General features: G+C 39.9%; 1 protein-coding gene and 1 long non-coding RNA gene across 2 annotated transcripts; one reads left to right on the forward strand and one right to left on the reverse strand.

The window, feature by feature from the left end:
- Nucleotides 1-409: 409 nt before the first annotated feature.
- Nucleotides 410-4,036, reverse strand: LOC105030603. The gene is made up of 5 exons (XM_034286976.1): nt 2,740-4,036; nt 2,306-2,404; nt 1,987-2,001; nt 1,699-1,725; nt 410-1,416 (listed from the first exon to the last, which is right to left on the reverse strand). The coding sequence occupies exons 1-5, from the start codon at nt 3,098-3,100 to the stop codon at nt 716-718; spliced, it is 1,203 nt and encodes a 400-aa protein (XP_034142867.1). The 5' UTR covers nt 3,101-4,036; the 3' UTR covers nt 410-715.
- A 146-nt stretch (nt 4,037-4,182) lies between these two features.
- Nucleotides 4,183-10,902, forward strand: LOC109616742. The gene is made up of 3 exons (XR_002197988.2): nt 4,183-4,267; nt 8,994-9,110; nt 10,866-10,902. It is a non-coding gene; the product is annotated as an uncharacterized LOC109616742 (long non-coding RNA).

Raw genomic sequence — 10,902 nt, forward strand, 5'->3', positions numbered from 1 at the left:
GGTTGTGCGTGTTGTGGCATCACAAATGCTTTGCTGCATACCTCGGTTGTAACGAGTGGTTATTTCAGTCAAAGTTGCTCTTCTATCAGCTTGAATCAGTCGGCCCATTCTCCTCTGACCTCTAGCATCAACAAGGCATTTTCGCCCACAGGACTGCCGCATACTGGTTGTTTTTCCCTTTTCACACCATTCTTTGTTAACCCTAGAAATGGTTGTGCGTGAAAATCCCAGTAACTGAGCAGATTGTGAAATACTCAGACCGGCCCGTCTGGCACCAACAACCATGCCACGCTCAAAATTGCTAAAATCACCTTTCTTTCCCATTCTGACCACACCCCTAAATGCATTGAAGCAACTGCCATGTGATTGGTTGATTAGATAATTGCATTAATGAGAAATTGAACAGGTGTTCCTAATACTCCTTTAGGTAAGTGAATATTCTGCATATATATATATATATATATGCTAAATATATTTTAAAATTGTGCAAATGAAATTGTGAGAATGTTGTCTATGGTACTGTTTTGATCTAGTGTGTGGAGGAGAGGGAGAACCCTTGAGAACCTTTTACAGTAGTATTCTGGTTACAGGTTGTTTTTTTTTGGCAAGCACAAACATCTCCTTGTAGTGAAATATCAATAACAATACATTTAGTAACTGAGCTGTGTTCAGTTGTCCATTAGATTTTTAAAGAACTGTTGTGACTTGGCCTTGTTCAGTCTAGTTTGACTGGATCTGTTTGGGTTGTGTTGGACTCTGAAGATGGTTGTTGCTTCTTCTGGACCTTTGCTTGGACAGGCTCCTTCTTATCCTCAACATCATAATCACTATTGTCTTCATTAGCACAGGGAATAGAACTGTTAGAGTTGCTTCTGGACAGATCCTCCTTTCCATGTCCCATTTCAGGAGCTGCCTGGTTGGGTTCTTGTGTCTGGTAGCCTGACGTGGTTTCCTGGATGGGTTCCTTAGTCTGGATGCTTGACTGAGTGTCCCCTTTTGTATCTTCTGCATTAGGGTCTGGTTGGTTCTCCGGTTTAGAATGTGTTTGGCCTAGGTCTTGGGGCGGTGTTAGTGTCTGAGCCTGCCCTGGGGCGGATGATGTCTGTAGATCTAACTCCACTTTCGTGTTGCTTGGTTGATCTTTGTGGGCTAGTGGTTGAATGTTCTCCTGAACTCTATGAACCACAGAGCTGTCCATTTTGGCTCCTGTTACATGTTCTTCTTCTCCAACAGCACTTTTTAACTCTGACCCAAGTTCTTCCTCCACCTCCCCTGCTGTTTTGGGGACCTGAGATCCATTGCTATTTAGTCCCATCACATTTTGGTCCAAAGAAGCATGTGTGTTTTCTTTATTTGGAGGAGTGGTGTTAGAGGAGATCAGAAGTACTGTGTTTTCCTCATCCTTAGACTCTGACCCTGAAACACAGAAGGAGATACGTTGGTTAGATATTCAGCACACATTAAGGATTATGTTGGGATATATAGCCTAAATGAAAATGACCCCTCTCAGTGTTAGGATGGAGTTTTGATGACTGTCTGAAAATGTGCGTCAATGCTTCCCTTTAGTTTCGGCAATATTCTCAAGTTGCTCAACAATTTTCTTCATAGTTCCTATATAAATCAGGACAATGACAATACCCAGGACTGTAACTGAACACTTTGTATATTATTACTCAATGTAAGTGACACTTTACTGACCTGATGGAGCATGTTTGGCGTTTCTATCTGCATTGAAATTAAAACAAAAAATATTGGTTTAATTACTTTATGGCATGCAAATGCATTTAACTTTTTTGCATAAGTAATTTTAAAATGATTGCAGGTAAACATTTCTCTCATCCGGACAACATTGTCAATGGAATTACTGTGGCAATCAAAAGGAAACAAAACTGTAAATAATCTATTATGTTTAGTAAAGGTATTCAGAAACAAATATGCTGTATAATCATGTGATCTGTCAATGTAAATGGCTGATTCTTACTGTACCTTCTTTTTGCCTCTCTACATTAGATTTAGTCAAATGCCATTCATCCACAGTAGAAAAAGAATAAAGGACATCATAGTTAGACAGAGAGATGGCCAATATACTTTCAACAATATCTATAACAGACAGAACTTAAGCAATGGTTTATAATAAGGATAAATGTGGGTTTTATCGTTCTTTGTTTCAGTCTTTTCTCTCCCGGGTGTTTTTCTTCTCTTTTCCATCTCAGATTAAAGGCCAACCGCCTTGCAGGAAGGCAGCTGTCTCTGCTGTTTTCCCTCCCAGAATGCTATAGGATATTTGAAGATAAGATGCTCTTACTTTTCCTGCACCACAACCAGACTGCCAGTAAGATGCAGAGGATGAGAACGAGAATCAATGGAATGAGCCAGAACATCACTCGGACAGATGAGACTTCCTCTGCACAGAAACACCAGTGAAACAAGATGTAAGACATATATTATCCTGTAATAACCCAATTCATTACTGTAATTGAACTCAGAACCTTAATTAAGACTAGGCATCCCGAATTCAAGTCTCACAAGTATAACTAAGGTATATGTATATCAGGGTTTTGTCATTAGGACATGGATACCATGAACTGGGTTTAATTGGAAATAACTGAAAACAACTGTCATACAAATGTGTTAGTGGAAATCAATAATGAAACCAAATTGTGAGTCCTACTCCAACACATTGTGATAGTGAAAGTGACAGTTGAGTGTACAGTAACATGACTAGCAGTGTTGTCTCACCTGTGTGACACTCCTTCAGGCTGAGCTCTGCTGTTTTGTTACCAACAGGGTTTTTCACCACACATGTGTAGACAGACTCCTGGTTCTCAGACCCAGGTATGAACAGTTCTGACCCAGGAGTCTCTGACCCACCAGGACCCTTCCAGAGGAACTGGGTCAGAGGATGGAGGTCAGCTGAACACAGCAGGGTGGTGCCACTGTCGCTGGCCTCACAGGTTATATACGGCTGTGCTACGACATCTACAGTCATGAGGGGAGACGTACGGGTGCGCACATGCACACACATACACACGCACACACACACACGCACACACAGAAAACATAGCAGTAATGTGAAGCTCAAATGATGTGAAACTGTCATACTGAAGGAGAGCTGGGTGAGTTTACACCCTAAGCAAATGTTTTTGCACTAATGTTTTCTGACAGGCCCTTCTGGGCACGGCCCTAGTCTTAAGGAACACAGGTTCTACCACAGATAAGCTTCTACTGGGCAGAGTGGGAGTGTTAATGTACGTCTCTAGTATGGGTGACATGGGAAACCTTAGGAGGTTGTTGACCAGTGTCACAACAATGTCATCTTCAGTCTGGGATGCTGACACCACGGATTGGTCAAACTCGGTGGAGGGGTCTTTGACAGGACATTAACTACAACTAGAATCACATTACAATCTTTCGACAGCTCATCTGTGTACACTGTATGTTATGTTTTGCATCTTCTTGCACAAAACATACCGGGTGGCAACATTCAGTAGAAAAGCCGGAGAATGATCGATAATCAAATGCACCAACCTGAGTGTTTTTACCATTCTGCAAGTCCTCACATCGAGGAGACACTGTCACGTTACTTAACTAGGCAACAAGTATTGTAGTTCAAATTAGACGTCACAGACTTCCTATTTGTCCTGTACACTCAAAACAGAGATATTTAGACAATAAACACCTCAGTAATGTGATCCCCACAGGCGCGCAAGTTTTGGGATATTTAAAGTCAAAGACACTTTCCTGCATAATCAGGACCTGCAGTCATTGACATTTTTTAAAATGTCCTCACTGATACAGGAGGCTGGAGGACTAGAGGGGACAATGGCTATTATTCCTCTTGAGCTGCCCTGTGACCTCAGCCGTCCGTCCTGTATACACTCAAACATGACATGCGGTACTACAAAATGTAAGATTACACACACACAGTACTGTACTTACCTATAACATGTACTTCATGGTTTGAGTACTGCAGCTTTTTATTGATGGCAGCCTCTAACTGATAGGTTCCACTGTCTGCATCAGTGAGACCTTTTATAGTTAGTTCTCCATTGTGCCAGTTCAGAAGAATCCTGCCTTTATATGTGTCATACTCATGTTGTTCGTCCCCGTCAAACTCCACCACCTTGTTTCCATGGTGTTTCCACAAGATTCCATCCAGCTGTCCTGAGATACTGGGGGTGAGGATGATCTCTCCTCCCTGGCTCCCATATTCCTGTGCAGCCGTCTTCTCCCCTGGGTACAGAACCAAGAGGATCAGCTGGAAACAGTAACTTCTGGGGCTATTCTTAAATATTGCCCTAACATTTATTCTCCAGACAGTTTGTTCCAGTTAATTCAGACAGTTTTTTGTTCAAAATGAACTTTTGTCCATAATTATCACGGTTATTAAAATATTATTCATTCTTTATTTATTATAACATAAGTTTGGCTGTAGCCTAATGCAAACTCATGCGGTCTGGCAGCCTTTGAGCGGGTATGTTAATACTATTGTATGTCCTGTGATGACTGTTGATTGCATTGCACCATAATAAGCGTTTGATTTCCTCCAGTCCAGTTTCATATTGACTTAATATGCACATTTAACGAAGAGGAATTTGCACAAAAGTGATGCGTCCTGCCGACAACGGTTGAAAATCAAAACCTGTTGCAGCCTAAAAACTATTTTGATGCTGATTGCATCATCTATATTGTTGCTGTTAGACTAGAAAGACGGCAAGCAGGAACTAAAACTTTTTCATTAGTAACTCCAATATTACTACTAAATTAGGAACTATACTCCATGATCTTACTACCAGGATGAGAGTACAACCTGACAATTTGGTCCCCACTATGATTTGAGCTAATCTCTCAGTTTCTGGCTGTTGAAAATGTTGTTTCTTTCAAGTGAGTTTGTGAACAGAGTTGAAGTCTTTTAGAAAGAGGAAAAACACCTTGCACATTTACTCTAAAGAGATATCTGCTTATAGGAACATCACTGAAAGCAATTGCTCTATCAATTAAGCAGAACTAAGACTACAGACAAACTAACTTGAGAAGAATATTTTTTCCACAGCCTGAAAACCTTTGGCTACTAGCTAAAAACATTCTGGTGACCAGATTGTCAGGTTTTATTGTAACCTTGTAGTAAAGCCAGGAACAAACACACAGCTGAAAAGGGTGGAAGAGGGGCCAGAGTGAGGAGGTCCATGGAAAAAGGTTCTCTGGTCCACTGATTAGGTTTTTCTTTGGTTTTCCAAAGGTTCATGTATTTTGTAACCATAAGGGGGGACATAATTAAGTTAATTAATTAAAAGCGGAATTTGACATCAAAAGTGTGTCCAGCGTGATTCAGAGACTACAGAAAAGTCAGTCAAAGCTATAAAGTAGTAATCTCTAAAGCATAGTTAGTGGTGGCCGAACACTTTAAGGCTGATTATTGTTCACCAACTATACAGATATTTATTTTTGACGTTCTACAAGCGAACAAACCAACGTTTTGCGCGACATCTCCGCCTATTGCTAAGAAGTTTAATGGCCATCTACACAACAAGGCCGCACAACTATAAATGCTGAACACGTCTGCGTACAGACGCATATGACATTAACAACGCAGAAGCATTCACCTAGCTTTACTGAAACTCTGTTAGTATGTCTGTCTGCAGCTTCGCCCAGAACTAAGAAATTTGTATTCAACGCCGAACTTACAGAATCAACGTAGTTAAATGTTCATTTATTCGTTTGCTAAAGTCCAGATGGTGTTTGTATTTCACTACGATGGTTATGTTATTCTGTACTCCTATTGTTCACTTCCAGTCGTACCGAACACGGAAGACGGTCCATCGGTTCGTAGTCCTCGCCCTTTAGTAATAACCGAGTGTTGTTAAAACTAGAACTGAGACGTTGTCGGGCCATTAAAAATCATTAAAGGCATGTGCATAATATTTAAGCACTCTACGTCTCTCATATGAGCAAAGGTATTGACAACGATGGTTTTTATTACAACAGGCTCAGTTCGGTCACGGTGACTGTTCGTTTGCGAACGAACGACTCTGTTTTATGAAAGTCGTGAACCGAACCGTATTGGTTAATGAACCATTAATTTGGCACATAAATGTCCTTATTTTTCTTAGCTATCCACGTGGATTGTTCCAGTAGATTATCTTTAGACAAAAGGACATTCTCATGTGCACTGTTTTAATTGTTCTTGGGTTCTTTTTAAGAATTCTAAGGGAACAGAATGAGACGATTCCGAAGAACCGGCTTACTGAAATGACTCGGATTCTCTGGTCGTGATGGTCAGAGATGGTCATTCCGAGTAAAATACATTAAGAAATAAGTGTTACTCACCAAGACAATAAACTCCAAACGCTAGGATAACTTTCAAAAAATTGTGGACCGACATTTCCTTTTAACCAAGTTTTACAAACGTTGTTAGCAATGCTGTTAGGCTAGCTAGGAAACAGCATGATAGTGAAAGTACGAAAAGTACGCCAAGGGCAACCGTACGTATTGTAACGATCGTAAAAAGTCATACGTCAAATATGTAACGTAAGCATGAAGCGTTAATCTGTGAACGTACAAACAGCCTTTTACGACCTTTTATAGATTCTTACTTTCTGTCTCCATGTATTTCTTTACGGATCGTTTTTCTATGTACCACCTTTTGTCAGTAATGTGGCATCTTCAAATATATCAACCAAACTTTTTACACATTAAATTCGTATATTTCGTAAAGTTGATTAATTTAGACCCATACTATACTTCTGCGTACGTGGACGAGCTTACAATCTCCGCCCAAAGAACACCTACAATTACCCACATAAGGTATCCAAATTAGCCCGATTAACTATGTATTTACAATCGATGCACGAAGCAAGGTGGAGACCGATCAGAAAAAAATTATAAGAAAATAAATGTTCAATAGACATTCACATTCGCTCCTCCGTTCAAGCGCCCTTCCACATTTAGGGACCGAGGTAAAAGAGTGAACCAGGTAATTGCCGAAATGTCAGAAGACGAATATAGTTCCTATGACAATCAATGAAAAAGGTATTGAAGAAATACAGATTTAAACAAGCTTCCATTGATTTATTCATCTAGTGATAAATCAATAAAGATATTTTTGACAATATGAAGTGTGGTGTTGAATTAACCATGTGGATTGATGTTGATGATAGTCCATAATGATAATATATTATTGTCATTTCGGCGATTACCTGGTTTACTCTTTTACCTCGGTCCATAAATGTGGAAGGGGGCCTTTGAGCGAAGGAACGAATGTGAATGCCTGTTGAATCTCTAATAGAAAACGGATTTCACCTCAGTACCAACATCTCGCTGTACGTGGGAGGGTTGCAAGTCATCATTTGTCATTAGGCTAATCATAACATTTCAACTTCACTCTCAAGAAACATATCAGTACAGACATAACATCAAAGAGAATTGGTCAAGCCCAGTTCAAGTCATGTGAGCCTAGGACTTAGCTGTTATTTTCGCTACAGAACAAGTATCTGCAGCGGCATACCGGAGTGGGGTTGCGGGGCTCTGCTTTGGCAGCGTTCCGTATAGTTTTGAGTGAGGACTGTACCGGGTTTTAGAGGTACAAACGAGGATGTCTTGCAAACGCAAGATCTGTTAAAAGAAATAGTGGCCAAGAGAATGTGCCCAAGAAATTAAAAACTTTTCAGATGTTTTACGGAAAGTCAATGACTCTTGGAGGACTTTGATTTTAAATTATTGTTCTATTTTAATGCATTTTTCGTTTAGTGCTGCATAGCAATAGCCTGTAACTTTTATTTTGGGTTAGCCTATTGGCTGTTTAATTCGTTTTGTAGTGGATAACCACCCATTTTATGTTCTATGAGTCATTTCTGAAATGTATTGTTAATTTTGTCAAATTACAAATTCTAAGCCAACATGTGTGATACCGCTGTATCTTATTCTAAACACAAAGAACCTCAATGTCGTAAAAGTGAGCACCTTTAATCCTTTAACGTGCATTGTAACCGCAAGGTTGACCTTTTTCACGATCAAATTGCTGTAATTAAAACTGGCCTACATTTTCTTTTGCCTGCCCTTATTCCCCTCATTGAATAGAGTGTGTAATGACAATTATATCCACTAGGATGCTGAGATAATCTGGAAAAAACGGAAGTGTATTGACGTGACGCCTCTTTAAACATTGGTTGCAAGTGACGGTGAAAGTTGTTGTAAGAGTTTTTTTAATCGTATTTCATGTTCTAAACCTCCTAATGATTCGATTTTTATTGAATGAAAGAAACGTGATGATATTGTAGGCCCGAAAGAATGCTCAGGCAACAAATTAAAATGTGGGTCCTTTTATTTGAATAGTGAATAGGAAAACGTTCAAATCGGAATAATATCCACTAGATTACGCACAGCTCTAATAGTGTCTGACGATTGAAATAAACTATAATAATAACATTTAAAATAAAACTGTACAAATAGGCGGTAGTGGCACTTTCTATAAACAATACAAAGAATAAAAATGTACATTGGATAATCTTTACCACTGTACAAGAATACATCCCATCTCATCTTCATCCGCTTATCCGGTATCGGATCCAGCAGGGGACCCCAAACTTTCCTTTCCTTAGCCACATTTGCCAGCTCTGACTGGGGGATCCCGAGGTGTTCCCAGGCCAGTGTCGAAATATAGTCTTTCCACCTAGTCCTGGGCCTACCCCGAGGTCTCCTCCCAGTTGGACGCGCCTGGAACACCTCCCTAGGGAGACGTCCTGGGGGCATCCTGACCATGGCTCATTTGATGGAAAGGAACAGCGGCTCTACTCCCGAGTTCCTCACGGATGACTGAGCTTCTTACCCTATCTCTAAGGGAGAAGCCAGCGACCCTTCTGAGAAAACCCATTTCAGCCGCTTTTACTCGCAAATCTAGTTCTGTCATGACCCAGAATATACAGTTGAATCAATATACATTATATCACTGTAACTGAACTTATTAAACAAACCCAACTTACGATTTTGCCTTACAGGTGCGCTGATGGTGGTGGTTCACTAACGGAATCCTTAAACATCCATCACAATTGAATTACCAAAGCTTCTGAATCTCCTCCACCTTTAACCACAACCTTTCCTGACCTATGCTTACGGTAACTGACTGCCTAATTTCAGTGTTTTTTATCCTTATTTGCGCTGCGTGATAACGCCATTCTCTAAAGGCAATACCTTGAAAATGATACCAGACTATGCCCAATACATACGCAATTTCCTCCCAGTTAAAATGTATCTCTATGTTACCTCAGAAAAAGTGGTTGACTGCTCTGTTGTGTTGCCCAGTTAAGGTAAACTAGGTAAACTGGACGCTAGCTAGCTCAGTAACATGATCATAACTAGAATAGCTAAAGCTACAGCTGTCTAGATGGGTATCTAGCTATAAACATTCATATTTCTGTTCAATAATCTGACAAATATATATGTTCATGAGGCTGTAATTGATTTGATTTACATATTTGTCCATTTCTCATCACTCACACTTCAAAATGTTCTGTCTCTTGTTATCTAAATTCATGGTTATGTGTTATTCAATCTGTCATACATACTACACAGTATATTTATTAGTATATGCAATTTTTCTTATGAATTCATAAGAAATCTCAATCTGCCTGTATGTTGGGAGAACAGTTGATCAGTATGACAATTGTACTTTTATGGATAGATGAACCTGATGGCACTGATTAATCAAGACTCAGTTTGTCATTCTTCTGTAATGTCATTCTATAGTAATGTTTATTATGTTCCATCTCTTTCAAACATAATGAACAGCCGTACCCTTTATGGATGCCCCAGACATACATCTAGCACTTTTTGCCAGACCGCATAAGAGGAGCCGGCCTAGAAGAGCAAATGTGTCTTACTGACTGAGTACCCCTAGTTAAATAGTGTGGAATCTGAGTATTAACAATTACAATATGAATGTGTGTTTCATTGGAAGTGAATGTGCCTAGATAATGAGAACAACAGAAACCTCTCTGTTTAGATTATCTCTCTGTAGGTTTGCGCTCTGATAACCACAGGAATGTTTACATTGACCATTTGGCATGGGGGTTACTGTCTTGTGAAACCGGATCTTTGCTAAGTAGACACAACCTTCAATGTATATATCATCTTGTAACTGGCATTACAGTGAGAAGAGAAGAGATTGAGCCTGTAACATCATGAGCTAATAGACTATCAAATGCTGCAATACATAAATTAATTACTCTCTCCCTAGACAACCGGGTATTCAATAATAATTTCAACCACTATACGAAACGGCCGATTTCTAACAATAGCGTAGTGGATCCCGCGTTCGACACTTAAAACATTATGCCTTAGGATCTGTTCAGAACAGACAAAGGCTTTGCTAGCTACAACCTTCAGTAGCTACATAATAGGAAGCCTGAAGTAAAACAGTTCTGGTGGATATAAGGATTTGTTCAGGATAGGGAAACGCTTTGCTGACTACACGATTCTCTCGTCTTTTCACTTGACGAAAAAGTCAGTTATCAGCACCTATGTGTCTCCTATGTGCTTTCGGGGGATTTGATGATTGTTTCTAAAAACTTCAGCCGGGCTTGGATGTTTTTCTTTGTAAGAAAAGGCTTCCGTCTTGCCGCCCTACCCCATAGCCCATTCATATGAAGAATACGGGAGATTGTTCTCACATGTAACACACAGCCAGTATTTGCCAAAATTCCTGCAGTTACTTTAATGTTGCTGTAGGCCTGTTGGAAGCCTCCCTGACCAGTTTTCTTCTCGTCTTTTCATCAATTTTTTGCCATATTTTCTCCACTTGATGATGACTGTCTTCACTGTGTTCCATGGTATATCTAATGCTTTGGAAATTATTTTGTACCCTTCTCCAGACTGATATCTTTCAACAATGAGATCCCTCTGATGCTT

The sequence above is a fragment of the Esox lucius genome, chromosome 16 (assembly GCF_011004845.1).
Source record: "Esox lucius isolate fEsoLuc1 chromosome 16, fEsoLuc1.pri, whole genome shotgun sequence".
Taxonomy (NCBI): domain Eukaryota; kingdom Metazoa; phylum Chordata; class Actinopteri; order Esociformes; family Esocidae; genus Esox; species Esox lucius.

Excerpts from the sequence above, each read along its gene's own strand:
- LOC105030603 (XM_034286976.1), bottom strand. The coding sequence starts at position 3,100 with ATGACAGTTTCACATCATTTGAGCTTCACATTACTGCTATGTTTTCTG. Across the intron at positions 2,405-2,739 it reads CCTGAAGGAGTGTCACACAG|AGGAAGTCTCATCTGTCCGA; the intron begins GTGAGACAACAC and ends GTTTCTGTGCAG. Across the intron at positions 1,417-1,698 it reads CGCCAAACATGCTCCATCAG|GGTCAGAGTCTAAGGATGAG; the intron begins GTCAGTAAAGTG and ends TCTGTGTTTCAG.